This window comes from Ambystoma mexicanum, chromosome 6p (assembly GCF_040938575.1).
Source record: "Ambystoma mexicanum isolate Mex_15411 chromosome 6p, UKY_AmexF1_1, whole genome shotgun sequence".
Lineage (NCBI taxonomy): Eukaryota > Metazoa > Chordata > Amphibia > Caudata > Ambystomatidae > Ambystoma > Ambystoma mexicanum.
Window position 1 is genome coordinate 416,788,508 of NC_090935.1, and position 14,969 is coordinate 416,803,476.

The 14,969-nt window shown below is 43.2% G+C and overlaps 1 protein-coding gene across 8 annotated transcripts in view; it reads left to right on the forward strand.

Annotated features, from left to right (window-relative positions):
* Positions 1-14,969, forward strand: part of ZNF131 (zinc finger protein 131) — a 190,919-nt gene that overhangs the window by 80,202 nt on the left and 95,748 nt on the right. For 5 of the 8 annotated variants that reach the window (XM_069627219.1, XM_069627216.1, XM_069627215.1 and 2 more), the window contains 2 exons: positions 10,392-10,536; positions 13,479-14,164. In XM_069627219.1, the coding sequence (XP_069483320.1) occupies positions 10,392-10,536; positions 13,479-14,164 (831 nt within the window). The remainder of the gene's footprint in view (positions 1-10,391; positions 10,537-13,478; positions 14,165-14,969) is intronic. The other 3 variants (XM_069627221.1, XM_069627220.1, XM_069627218.1) reach the window with 1 other exon arrangement.

Genomic DNA, 14,969 nt, shown 5'->3' on the forward strand with positions numbered 1-14,969 from the left:
GCTTGGCTTCAAGCTTGAGTCCCAGGCAACGTTACTCAACATGCAGTGGAACCAACGGTGTTATTCAGCAAAGCGGTAGAGGATGCTCTCAAATCGGCCAAAGAGGAATATGATGCCCTCAAATCCCTTGGGCAACTTACTAACAAACAACCTGGCCAATGGGGCGGGAACAATTTTCACGGCCAAGGTTCCCAAAGAGGGTCCGGATACGGACAAAATCAGAATACATCATTGTACAAACCGGGTCAAGCGTCCCAGGGTTATCCAAGAGGTCAGCGCAGAGGCCCTGGCTGGGGGAGAGCCTCCACATCTAGAGGTGGAGGAACACCTCCCAAACAATGACTGCCTGCTAAAGGTCCCCTCCCATGTCTCCCCAGTGGGGCGGACGGATTTCACACGTCACCCACGCAGGGGAGGGAATAACCACGGACAAGTGGGTGTTCTCTACAGTAGCAGGAGGGTATTGTGTGGAGCTCCTAGACTATGGAACCACCCCCCCCCCACCCCCCTGCGCCAAAGAAAGACAAGGGAAGAACTCATCCTGGTAGTAGAAGTCAACGTGCTGCTCTTGAAGGACTCCATCGAGATTGTGCCATCCAACGAGGAAACCAAGGGTATTTATTTAGCACACTTCCTTGTGCCAAAAAAAATATCTAACGATGCTCCCAGTATTAGACTTGCGTCCTGCAAACACTTAAAGCCACAAAATTCTGCATGACAACGCTACAAGAGGTAATTCCCCTGCTAACACAGAGGGATTACATGGCAACATTGGATATGAAAGATGCCTATTTTCATATATCCATTTTCCCAGCGCACAGAAAACTCTTGCGGTTCAAGGTAGCAATCCAGCTCTACCAATTCAAGGTGCTATCCTTCGGAGTAGCTTCGGCTCCAAGGGTATTCACCAAGATACTGGCAGTGGTTGCGGCGCACCTCCGCAGGGAGGCAATCCAAGTGTACCCCCTACATGGATGACTGGCTGATCACAGGAGAAACACCCCCATCTTTGCAGACAACTCAGGCAAAGAACCATAAATCTTCTCTTTCAATTGGGCTTCTCAATCAACGAGAAAGTCAAGTCTTGTACCAAACGCAACAAAACAGTTCCTAGGAGCTGTATTAGAAACAAGAACTGGCTTAGCCTTTCCATCCATGGAAAGAGTGCAGAACATGCTTCGGCAAATACCCCAGTATCAAGCTGGTCTCCAGATAAGCGTACGCAAAGTAATGCGTTTGCTAGGCATGATGGCGTCGTAAATATATCTAGTGCCACATGCATGTCTGCGACCAATGCAGGAGTGGTTGGCGAAACAGTGGTCTCAGGCAAGGGAGCTTCTAGTGGTTGTTTCGCCAACACTAGTTCAAAACCTACGCTGGTGATCTGTTAACGGGAAAAACCCTTCCACGATCCGAAAGCACAAACGATTGTCACAAAGATGCATCACTCTCCAGGAGGGGGGCTCATTACTTTCACCACACAGCACATGGTCTCTGGAAGCATCACGGCACAGAACCATATCCTCCTGCTGGAACTAGCCGTAATCAAAGCACTTCAAGAATTCGAAGTGCAACTCGCGAACCAGTCGCTTCAAATCCAACGGACAGCACAACTTTGATGTTCTCCATCAACAAACCGGGGGGCACACACTCTCCAAGTCTGTCCAAATTGGCGCAGAAAATATGGAAATGGGAACTCAGACGAGGGATATCCCTATCCTCCCAACTTGTTCCAGGGGTACTCAACACACTAGCAGACTCTCTGAGCAGAGATACTCTACCAGAGGAACACGAGTGGCAACTAGACTCGAGCGTCGTAGACCACTTCTTCTCTGTGGGGTTACCCCACACTAGACTTGTTCGCTACAGGAGAAAACAAGCAGTGCCCAGCCTTTGCGTCCAGGTTCCCTAGCCAGACTCCAAGGGGAACGCCCTATGGATGAATTGATCAGGAAAATGTGCTTACGCAACTCTATTTCGTTATTTCGAGAAGTGGAGGAGATTTGTAACTTGGTGCCAGTCAAAACAAATAAACCCCATAGAATGCACTCCTTCACACATTCTAAATTATATGGTCCACTTGTTAGATTCGGGGTTAGTATTCAACTCTATAAAGGTCCACCTGGCGGCTTTATCAGCCTATACCACCTCTCAAAGTAAAGTATTGTGGTGGAAAATTCAAGTCATTAAGGTATTCATGGAGGCAGTAAAGACTCCATCCTCAAATTTCAAACCCATCGCCAGGATGGGATCTCAATGTAGTACTAGCAAAGCTCATGGGGTGGGGGTGGCCCCATTCAAGCATATGCATAAGTCAAGTCTTAAACACCTGACATACAAGACTGCCTTCTTAGTGACTATTACTTCCATAAGAAGAGTTAGTGAATTGTAAGCATTGTCAGTGCAGGACCCTTTCTTTATTATCCATAAAGATAAATTGGTTTTATGTACTCATCCTAGGTTCTCCCCTAAATTAATTTCCAAATTTCACGTGAACCGATCTATTGAGCTACCGGCTTTAATCCAACTAGCTCAGCTGAGGTAAAACTCCACACAGTGGATGTGAGGAGGGCAGTCCTTTACTACGTAATCAAGACCAGCCCGCTTAGGAAAACAGATCAACTGTTTGTTTCCATAGCACCAGGCAAAGAAGGAGACAGCATTTCCGGAATGGATAGTCCGATGTATACAATTATGCTGTTCATTATCAAACAAGACACTGCCTTTTACACTAAGAACTCGCTCTACACGGAGCACAGGAGCTACTGTGGCTTTTATCGCAAATGTCCCCCTAGACGGCATTTGGAAAGCAGCTACATGGAGGTCAGTACACACTTTAACTCTGCACTACTGCATTGACATGCATTCCAAAGCAGATTCACAGGTGGGAAAAGCGGTTCTAAAACATCTATTTGCCGCTGCTCCTTCTGACGACTCGCCACCTTCTCCTAACACGGCTTGCTAATCGATGCATAGCATGTGATCAAAGCAGATTCCACAAGCCTCAGAAGGAATACATTACTCACTGTAATCGTATTTCTGATGCTTGCAGCTTATGTTATATGAGCTGTTATCTATCTGCTTGGATACACCTGTACTCGCGCTACACTTCATCCAACCTCATGTGAGAACAAAACAATCTGAGGGACCTAGACGCGTGAAAGTCCATGGGTACAGTGGACGTCACACTAGGGATATTGTTACTGGCACGCCCTGTCGACGACCCTTTTTCGAGTTTCGAAAACAACTGTAATACCCTGCAGCTAAACTGATACAAGCATCAGAAATACGATTACAGGGAGTAATGTATCCCATATGTGTTGTGCAGTTCAATGTACAGTGGCAGTAGAATGCAGGTGTATAGGCTGGGGGATGGGTGAGGGAATTTTGAGGGGTGGGGTGTTTAGGGAACACACAGGCATGATCGGTTGTATATTGTCATGCTAATTGTATAAGAGTCTGTTATACGGTGGCTGAAAAAATAATAAACTTTTTTTTTTTAAACTGCCATAGCAAGGTATGCAAAAAGGCGTCAACGTCGTCATAGTGCATAAGAGGTCCTAGAATCACCTGCAAAAGGCCTTGCAACCTGGTGTCCTCCCATTGCTCCTACCCCTCGCCTCTTGACAACTGGTCCCATTTCACCTTGCGACTGTTAGACCTTGTCTCGCTCTCTCCTGGCTCTCTGGTACGTGCTCCCTCTCCTGTCCTGTGCTCTTTCCTGTTCATCCTTGATATGTTTTGCCTATTTGGTAATGTCCTGCCAAACGTAATCCCCTTAGGGTGAAGGTTTTTGCAGTCCCACTTGAGGGCCAGTATTACTATTTTTGGTGAGATCTTGTCCATTACAGATTCCTGATCCAGCCCTTTATTTTTGCAACGCTACCACCCATTTCTGAGCACTTTCCTTTTTCTCCCTGCCCTGAGCGTGTTCTGATTGAAGAATTACATGACTATGCCAGAGCCATTGTTAATTGTGAGGAGTTGGGTTATACCTTTGTGGAAAGGCAACACAAGTGCCTCCACATTTGTTGTTTAGGAATTGTTCCTGGCTCAATTGAGTTGCATCCTGAGACCGAATGCCACATTTCAGCGGGTAGGTTGGGAGTAGGTTATTGTTCATGGCAGTTGGTGTACTAGGAGGCAGGGAATAGATTTCACCATTTGTGAAAATGGGCACCATTTGTACAATTAGAGCTGTTTGTAGTGTTGGCCATTTACCTTGGTTGGTAGCTTTCAGCTACATCATGCCCTGTTTTTCTTTAAAAATGCAGCCCTGTGGGTTTCAACCCCCCCTGACCACCACCACACGCTGCAGGAGCAGCGTTGTCACCACCCCCGACAAGGTAAGCACTGAAGGGCTTTTTTTGATATAATATTGCTAAGAAACAAATGTGAAGCGAGTGCTCTGCCCCAACGGCATTATTACAATCGGCTTCACTTTCAACTTCACTTTCTGCACTTTGAAAGTGCACACGTGTGGCCGTGTTCCTGAAGGAGGTTCTCTTTAAAATCATCCAGCTTGGCTATTTAACAGCATATCTAGAAAATTGCTCCAAGATGGCTGCCTGATAGTCTTGCTGAGGAGCCGGTGCAGCAGCAGGCCAGGCCCCTTCTGTCATTGGGCAGCAGCAACCTGAATTCCACTAAACCTGTCTGAGCCTGTCCGGGCCTGGACATCCACCACCCCACATCCCCAACGATGATCCGTCCTCGGACATATTACTGGCTGATTTCACTGCCCCAAAGGACTGCCACGACCTCTGCTGCCATGATGAGTCCATCCGACTTCCATCACTACTCTCCTGAGGCTTTCTCGTTCCACCCTCTCCTATCTAACTTCATACCTCACTGAATTTTCTATTCTTATTGTAAACTTCTGTTCCATCTCCTCTGCACGGTTTGCTCCCGCATTTAAAAAATGTGAACTTGGGTGTTTTTAGCTTTGCTTTGTACCATCTGCTTTGTGAGTTTAGAACGGAAAAACACAATTTTAACCAGTGGTATTAACCCAACCGGAAAGGTTTGCCTTGTAGGAAAAATTAGCTATTAAACTGTCGGCCTAGTCGGCATATGTTGGTTTTACACAACTTGCTTTTGTATGAGTGCAGAAATGGAGATCTGAGTCACTTCAGTGCAGTACATGTAGGGGATGCCCTCTCTCCTCCTGCACCTTCTCTACCCCTAAATCAATGAGGATAGCACGACGACACAGGCAGATGGAGCAGGACAAAATAGATTACCCAAGTACAGGATCTTTGTGGAGGTACTTCCGATGTGGAGATTGCAGCCTCACAGAAAAGAACAATGCATGTAATTGATGCTGGAACAGTCTTCTGTTTTAGCCACTACCTAATGATCATGCGTTGCAGGGGAGCCAGCATCCCAGACATCAGGTAAACCAGTTCACTGCCTTTTTAGTGCTATTTGGATGAGATCCTAATTTAGTAACTCTGCTGTGCCCACTGAGTCAATGGAGTGAGCAGTTTTATGATTCCCTCTGTTCCTGTAGTGAGATCTGGAACACATAGGTTCCAGCAGTACTTTGCTGTACGATTGTAGCAGGCAGGAGCAGCGCCTTCTCCTTCCTTAGGTGATGTGACGAATCAGATGATGTCATCGCTCCTTTCCGAGCAGTAGCCTATGCCCATGTAGCCATGGGATGGCAGCAGCTACCTGATGCAGACCCTGGGGGCGGCTATATGGGGGAGGCAACCCTCTGGGTAGTGATATGGCATTATCGGACGAGGCATCATATTCCCCCCTCCCCCCTCCTCGTTTCCTGTTGGGGATACCTTATCCATTTCGTGTGCCTTAATGGCAGTGTTGGGATTTCCACTCACCTACCCATACAAACTACTGAGAATACTGCCCCTACTCTGCATAAAAGTCCTTAAGAGCTGACTCTCCTTCTTTGACTACCAAAATACTGTGAGAAAGCTGAACCCAGTAAGGAAGTTCACTGAAGCCCAGAAGCGCAAGCTGTGCCCTAGTGGTTGTAAGAACATACTTGGTGCCAGGACATTTAAACCAGGGATTCAGCTGATAGAAAGGGAACGCTGGCTTGTAGAATCACATGCTCTTGGTGTTGGCAGAGGGAGTACTTTGCCGTCGAGAGGTCAGTGGAGCCAACTGGCTCACAGAAGAGACTGAGGAGGAAAGTAGACTGCAGAGACTGGTCTGCTGTGGGGACGCCAGGAAAGGGAGGGGAAGAGAATACTTCCTGGCGTACGCAGGATTCTTCACAGCCTTCTCGCCACTCAACACCAGAAAGACCCAGAGCAGGCAAGCGAGAACTGCGAGAGACGCGCAAGCTGCAGAACAGAAGCAGCAAGCACGAAATCAAGGAATGAGACGCTGGATAGCCACATTAAACCTGCCGTGGAAGAGCCGCTGCATGCCGCAGAGAGCCAGTGAGTAAACCCAGGGGAAGCTGGGACACCATGGCCTTTTGGTAATGTTACCAAATGCAAACACTATTAAATTAAGTATATGGGAAGGAATGAGAAACTCAGTACTTCTTAAAGAAACATAACTCCAGCCAGGAGTTTTTCGAAAGTCCAACTAAGGGCTTCATAAAACCATATTGGAGGCGGTACAAAACTCCACTCTTTGTATAAGGCTGTACCACCTGAGAACATTTGATAGCATAGACAGAGCGGCCAGACTTTTATCTTGGGGAGAGAGGGCTGTAGCGTGGTACAAAGAAATTGTAGCATACATATGGTCCAAAGAAACAGTGAAAAGCGTGTGTATTGTAAATATAAATGGTCTATTTAAATGCTGGTAGGCCAAGATAAATTTTGGGAAAGGTAAGTACTATCACATATCATATAAACACAATTATAAAAACCAACTCAATATTTATGGTATACAAACCAAAGTATAACCTTATTTAGATTCATTTCAGCAGTCAAGGTGCACCAAACCAATAACGCATTCAGAATGGCATTTAGCTATTCTTGGGAGTTTTAGTAATTCAAGGGCAGCAGACCCCATTGGTGAGAATATATAGTGTTATTCAGTTACAGAATCACTTAATTGGACCAACACTGTTAAAAGTCTATCTTGACACGTGTGATTTTCTTCTTTCAAGAATGGATACAGTTACACACTGTTACTTTTTAGAACGCAGTCCTGGAGGGAGTAACTGAACTTGTATATTACCTAGAGGCCTAAAGCAACTGAAGGATGCGTATACACACAGCGAGCCTCTTTTAGAAGTGCCCTAGAGCACTTCAGGGAAAGCACAACCCATTAATATTTTAAGAAGAGCAGCAGCTATTCAAGGTCAGTACAACCTATTGGTATCTGATTACGCTATTTCTATTACTGGAATAGACAGTACAACCAAGGATACTTTTTCAGAAGTGTTACATACAATTCTAGGGTAAGCAAGTACTCTAGCAGACTTTTAAGAAGGCAATGAGCAGTTCAAGGTAAGTACAAGAGCCATATACCTTTCAGACGGGCAGTAGGCAATTCTTTGACAAGCATTGGCTCTAGGAATGTTTTAGGTCTATATGAAGCAGATAATGGAATGCAAAACCCAATGGTACACTTCACAAAGAACACCGTTACTCAAGATAGGTAAACCCTATAGGTAAGCTTTTACATTCATTCCGTTAAGAATAATAAAATAGTACCAACATAATTACTCTTAGGAAGAGTGGAACTATACTTTTTAAAGGAGCAACTTAAATGTAAGTAATACATTTTGTAACACATGACTTATTCTATTGCAGAGATACAGTTACAACCCTAACTCATTTAGAAGTAAGTACTTTTACACTTGTGAATGTTATCAAGACCGAAGACTTATTTTTTTAAGAGTCCTTGCATAGTCTATAGCATGTGTTTTCTGAGGCAGAAGAGGGACCCTAGTGCTCTAGGAGCCAGCCGATATCTTCAACAAGTAAGTATTAGCTTTAGAGTTGACTGCCAACCACACGATTCACCCACTCGCAAGATTTACACAAGACTTCAGTGAAGTATTACCCAAGTCAACACATTACCTTAGGAGAAAAGAAGAGCTTCTGGGTGGATGCCTTCAGGATGCAGCAGCACAGAATCCAGTTCTTGGGTTCTTGGTCAGCAGACTGCAGAAATGGACACTGAAGGAAAACTGGCGGCAGTCATCAACCTAGGAGGCTTCCAACAAAGGATTCTTTGCGGCTACTTGTGGCTGTGGACTTGGGGACTCTTTTACAAGAACCAGATGAAGAAAGAATATCGCTGGTCTGATTCTCTTCACTCACTCGGTCCTGCACTCTGGTAAGGGGACTTCAGGGATTCAGAATATGTCTCTGGAGGCCCAGCAGGAGTCCACCGAAGTTTCGGAGGGATTGGGACGTTGAAGACCATGCACTGCACTCAAACTTTGAAGTCCCATATTATTGGCGGTTTGCAGCCCAGGACGGTCGCAGCACGTCGAGGGATGGCTCATTTTGCAGGTCGTCTTGAGACTAGTGGATTTTACCAGCCTCGGAGTAGGAGTTGTTGCATTTGTGACCCCCACCCCCTGTCTCTTGGAAGGGAGGGTTACATCAGGCTCAGATTACACAGTAGGCTTTCCGGTCACTGGAAATCCTCTTTGGTTCCACTGGCCGGCTTGTCGGCAGCTCCAGGTTCCTGAGTATTTATCAGGAACTACAGCACAACTCTCCCTGCATTTTACAGAAAGGGACAGTCCGGCTGTCCAATCAGGGCAGCCAGCCCCCCATTGGGATCTTGTTCCTTTCAGGCAAGGTGGAAGACGAAGGGCTGCAAAGTTGTGGACTCCTCCCTCGCTTACTGCCTTTTCAGACACTCTGGAGCTTCTGCTGGGAATACAAAGGATTCCTGCTGAAGACAAAACTTCAACTGAAGTTGTTCCCGTCTAGAATGGCAGATGAATACCCCAGGAGCAGCAAGCAAACAAGAAATGATGTAAAAAAGGAGCCCACCATTCTAGCATATAATGGTGGCCCTCCTGTGCATTACCACAGCTGATTTGACAGCCTGCGACTAATGACAGTCATAAAAGTAGTTTCACTGCCACCAGCCATCCAAGTAAACTTGCAATTGTAACATAAACGTTACCAGGTAAGTAAGCGAGGGGATACATTGTATCTCCCCAGAACGCCCTATAAGGTGGTGTGTGTTGGCTCACTATATAAATGTAAAGGAGATTGTAATCCCACTTTACTTCTTGGGAACAGTAGTTTAATCAAGATTTAAGAAAAATTACAAAGGGAAGCCCAAAGGGGAAATCCAGCCTTAGCCCAAAGGTTATAGGGAACTATAAATGCAAACGCACACTATGGAGAGACCAAAAAAAAATAAAAGACTAGGTGGGAGGGGAAAAAGATAACCACTCACCTAGTGACAAGGCAAAAGATGAAGATTTGTCATAAATATAAAAAATCTTACCTAACATTTGCTTGTATTACTAAATAGCTGCATCATTTTAAAAATCACATAGACGTTTTCACCAGCTGGTGAGTACATAATAGTCGGTCAGGGAAACTGACTTGTACTACTGTTGGACTTCCATTGAGGCCCTGGATGGGAACAGATTTTTAAAAGGTTAGTGAAACGTGGGGTGGAATAAGCAAAACTTAATGTGGGTTAGAGTTTAGGACTTTCACCCTTACTGAATGGAATAATGTTATAATTTCAAGCTATACAAATCACTGTTAAGCAACCCTGGTGTTTCTATGTTTTAAATGGGCTACTTTTTTTTTTGCTTACCTTGTTTTTATAATTGGGGGGACAAAAACATCAACCTTCTGCACATGCTCTTTTCTATCTTTCCCTTTTGATGACCTATTACCATTCTCCAATCCCCCTCAGCGCTAGCCCTTTGCTTTTTTTCCCTTTTACACCCACATCACCCCACTCCCCATCGTCTGATTGTTATGAGAAATGCTTCCAAACCATACTGTTTTTTTACCCTTCAAACTTCAATTACCAAAACCATTGTTCAATTCTTTTCTTTCTATTTTTTGTATTACTCTGTTTTACTGACCAGTTTTACATGAGGCCCAGTCAAAATAATAACAAATCTGTTGGATCAGCTTGTACCTATTGAGGAGTAGTAAACCTATTTGCACTGCCAGTGCTTGTTTTGTGTATTGCTGACCACACGTGTTTCTTCTTTTATTTCACTTACCCCTTTCAGTTTGAATGCTTTAGACTGATTACATTTAATGTTTTATTAGTACGTTTTCACATAATATACAGCGCGCAAAACAAAATGTCATCTTTAAATTCCAGTCTCAATTAAATTCATTTGTCGTTCCTGTGGCACAAATGGTAATGCGCGTGGGGTTAGTTGGCGGCTAATAGAAAAACTTATTGAGTGGTGGTTCATGTTCTTGGTAGTTTGATTCCTTTTTTTTCCTCAACAGGTGTAAGTAACATGGCGTTTCGTCATCTGATTGAGTTCACATACACAGCAAAGCTATTGATACAGGGGGAAGAAGAAGCAAATGATGTCTGGAAAGCAGCAGAGTACTTACAGATGCACGAGGCCATTAAAGCACTTGACATCAGGTAGTCTTGTAATTTTATTAATTTCTGTTCCCTTGCAGTATGTCGTCTCCTATTCATTTTGTGAAAAAAGTGCCAGAGGCTGTACCCGAATGTCCGTATGTGCTCTTTCTTTGTGCATACTTTTTTGTATTAATCAAAGCACTAGCAAACCCGATTAAAGAAGAACTCTAACTCTGCATTAGAAAAAAATAGTGATAACATGAAAACCAATAACTTTAAAAAAAAATGTTTTAAACATTTTGTGGTCATAATACCGGATCATCCCTTTTGGGGCATGGTTGTTTAGAACATTTGTAAGGTGGATGATGGAGGCAGATAAAAAAAAAATGACATCCATCTGTTATGTACAGCCTTCTGTTATGTACAGCAATTTCTGTGACTTACATCTGTTCCCAAATGAGCTTCGCAATGATTGGGTGAAACTTGTATGGTAATGAATGCTTATGTTGCCAATATTTTTGTATAAATATAATAAGCATTTTTATTGTAATGGTTTAATGAGAATGACAATATAAAGATTGTATTTGGGGGGGAAATAAATTACTCCTATCGCTCTGGAAACTTTTTTTATGTCTTTGATTCTTGAGAAAAGTGACTCTGTTGAAGGTTCAGTGAACAAAGTTCATGTCCACTGTGCAGGGTAAACTCCAAGATCAGCCTGATCGCTCACCCTCATCAGATGAAGCTGTGGGAAAGAATTGCTCTTCCCTCCCCAATCCCACTCCAGTCTAGCTCTGCTGAACCCGACTGATCATTTTCTTTGGGAACTCCTTTCCTCCCAAGGACCTGTGTTCATATTCCTTTAAGAAAATCCACTTTTAGATCAGCCGAGTAGGGGGGATGGGGAAATAGAAGTTTTTTATATTTTTGTAACTGTTTTTTAAAACTAAATGCTTCCAGGAGTCTTTTATTTGAGGACCCCTGTAAGGACCATTTGTCTTGACAATGTTGCCCACTTATTTTGTTTTACTTCTGTATTATGACCAAAAGCGATTTAGACGATGACAAATGTGGTGGTCAGTCATAATTTCGACAGTAAAAATGTCGACAGTCAAAATTTCGAAAAATAAATGTCGAAAAAAATGTCGACAAACAATGTCGACATTTTTTCAATATTTTTTCAAAATTTTCTATTTATTGTATAAATAAATATATAATATATATATATATATATGTATCTAAAATGTGTTGAGTATGGGGGTGAGAGGGTGGTGGGGGGGTGGCAGGGGGTGTTGGGTGAGGGGGTTTGGGGGGGACACCCCCATAGTAAATCATACTCATTTAATTATTGAATAAATATATAATTACTATGAGTTGAGAATGTGGGGTGAGAGGGTGCTTGGGGTCTGTGGGGGGGTGGCAGGGGGGTGTTGGGTGAGGAGGGTTGGGGGGGGGACACCCCCATAGTAAATTATACTCTTTTTGTTTATTTATTGAAAAAATAAATATATAATTAGAATGTGTTGAGTATGAGGGGTGAGAGGGTGGTGCAGGGGGTGAGGGGGGTATGGCAGGGGGGGTGTTGGGTGAGGTGTTGATAGTTCTAATTGACATTTTTTTGTCGACATTTTTTTTCTAAAAAATGACTTTTTACATTATATGTATAGGATGTCGACATTATTGTTTTCTACATTTTTTTTCGACATTTTTGTTTGTCGACATTTTTGTTTCGACATTATGACTATAAACCGACAAATGTACCAGTGTTCTTGCCACCGTGAAATTAGTAAATCGTTTGAAATTTAATTCACTAATTGTATCCTTTATTCAATAGTTCCCCAACTGCCATGGTGCGAAATCTCAAAATCATATTTTTTTTAATGTTCTTTCTGTTGGAAACAATGCACCTGTTTTGAAAGTTTAGTTGCTCTGAGGCATACAATAACAGTCAAATGATCTGTGACCATGTCTGGCTATGGAGGTCCTTGCTGCTTCGGAGCTACCCTAGATGTTGCTAAGTTAAGCAAAAGATATTTTAGGGATTCAGTGCATGAGATGAGTGCTGGGGCAGGCCTGAGGTCAGGCCAATGAGTTAATTGGGTTTTGAGGACAAATGTCTCTGTTGAAACCTTGACATGGGGATGATTTAAGGATCAGACTTGTCTGTCTGGGAATATGGAGTGTTATTCTGTGAAAGCTACAAGAGGAAATGACGGCTTGCCAGGTACATCTTTAAAGTTGAAGGAGAGCAATATAGGGTCCCTCTTTTCTCTTGTTTGGTTAACTGTCGCCCCCCCCCTTTTTTTTAATATGCTATGAGATTTGAGCTTATTTTCGAAAAGGTAACTGGCAGTCACTGAGGAACCAGGGCCCTGGCACTGTCCTGCATGACCGAGTGCCACTTTCACCTTAACAGCTGTGCCCATTCCATTTCCCTCCAGTTGGTGACTTGCTGGCATCCTTTGTCACATTGACTTAAATTGCACAAGCTTAGCACAACTGTGACTTGTGCTGACTCGACTGTCAGCTGAGACAGTGCTTTTTTTCTTGGGTTTACCCAGTTTACTGTCATGGATCAAAACACAATCTGCACAGCTGAATCCTTCAATTTTACAAAAATGACTAGCCTCTAAGATTCTATCCTTAAAGGCAACTCACCTGTAACATGCATTAACCTTTCTGCTAAAGCTATGTAAAGAGTATATTTTAATACATATACTATGTGGACCTTCCCTTATCGTGTGTTGTATGATTTCCCCTGTACCTTTTTCTGCATCTTGCTCTCTTGAGAGTAAAGCCTTGTCTGCCTTTAGCGTTTAGCCCTTTGAGTCCGGCAATATACTGAGAAGCCCAACAACCAAGATGTGGATTACTCTTCCTTAACTCTAAACATAGGGTCTGGGAAAATACTTATAATAGGTACACTCTTTAGTTAACTGTTCAAGAGTGATGCAGAATTTGTTGTGCTTTTTGTGTGTTTGATACATGCATGTTTATTTCAGGAACAATGAAAATTCCTCACCATTCGAAGAAAGCCCCCCTGGTCAAAATCAAGCCAAAAAGCGGAAAATTGCAGAAACCTCCAATGTCATCACCGAAACTCTACCGTCTGTAGAAGCTGAGCCAGTAGAAATCGAGGTGGAAATTGCAGACGGGGCAATAGAGCTGGAGGAGGATGCTGTAGACCCTCTGGAAGAAGACTCTTCCACAGAACAGACAATACAGTATATACAAAGCACAGATACATCCGATGACTCTGCACTGGCACTCTTGGCAGATATCACTAGCAAGTACCGTCACGGTGAAAGAAAAAGGCAGTTGCAAGAAGAAGGTAGCAATGAGTCCGAGCTGACGTGCAAACAGGTAGAAGACCATGAAATTGTGGAAGTTCAGCTGTCGCATGTCAACAACTTGTTCCATTGTGAGAAATGTAACCGTTCATTTAAATTGTTTTACCATTTTAAGGAACACATGAAATCACACTCTACTGATACTTTCAAGTGTGACATATGCAATAAAAGTTACGTAAGAGAGATTGCCTGGAAGCAGCACCTCACCTGCTACCACCTTGAAGAAAGTGGGGCGAACAAGAAGCAAAGGCCAGGCAAAAAAATACACGTGTGCCAATACTGTGATAAACAATTTGACCATTTTGGACATTTTAAAGAGCATCTTCGGAAGCACACAGGTAATCATTTCTTCTTTTTCCTTATATATATGTATGTGTACTGTTTCAAATGTATCATCTTGGTCCCAACTTATTGAAAGGGAGATACATAAAGGTAGAAATCTGGGTATTTTCTGTTTTAAATTTGCTGATGTTATTAGAACATCAACACCAACACAACATTTCCTCACGCATGGTTATTAGTAGTGTTCAGCAGAATTGCATGCAGTACCCTCTGGGACCAGCACATACAATTAGGACTACAGGTCCAGGTGTAAGCAAAACCAATCTTTGGTATAAGCACACTTTCTGGTAGCGAGCAGAGCAGCCAGGCTTAGGGAATGTGAGCAGTTAAAAGGATGTTACACAGAGCTCTTACAATCACAGTGGTTCAAGTAGACACTTGCACTCAAGGTTTCTTGGTAAAACACTTATTAATTTATTACACATTTTAGAGAAAATTGACTAGAAGGAAGCAACTTAATATCATACACAAATATACTTCAATACCAAACCAATAAGTTTCTGAGTGAATTAGGCTCCCCTGAAATGGGAGCAAATTGGCATTTCAGTTAATTTAAATGGGAGTAAAAAGGGTCAAGTTAATAAAATAGATCACAAATACTTTCTTAGGCAGTGCAAATAGTTTCAGTTCACTAGAGGACTCGTTTCAGTTCAATAAACCAAAGTCAATCGGCTACTGTCGTGGATAGGAAAGAGCAGTTCTTGTAGTAAATGGTGAAGTCTTTGTGAAAGTTCTCAGAAGTAGTTTGTACGAAAAAGAATCGTATGTTGGGTCACAAGCTGATTAGGCCTGCAAGTTGGG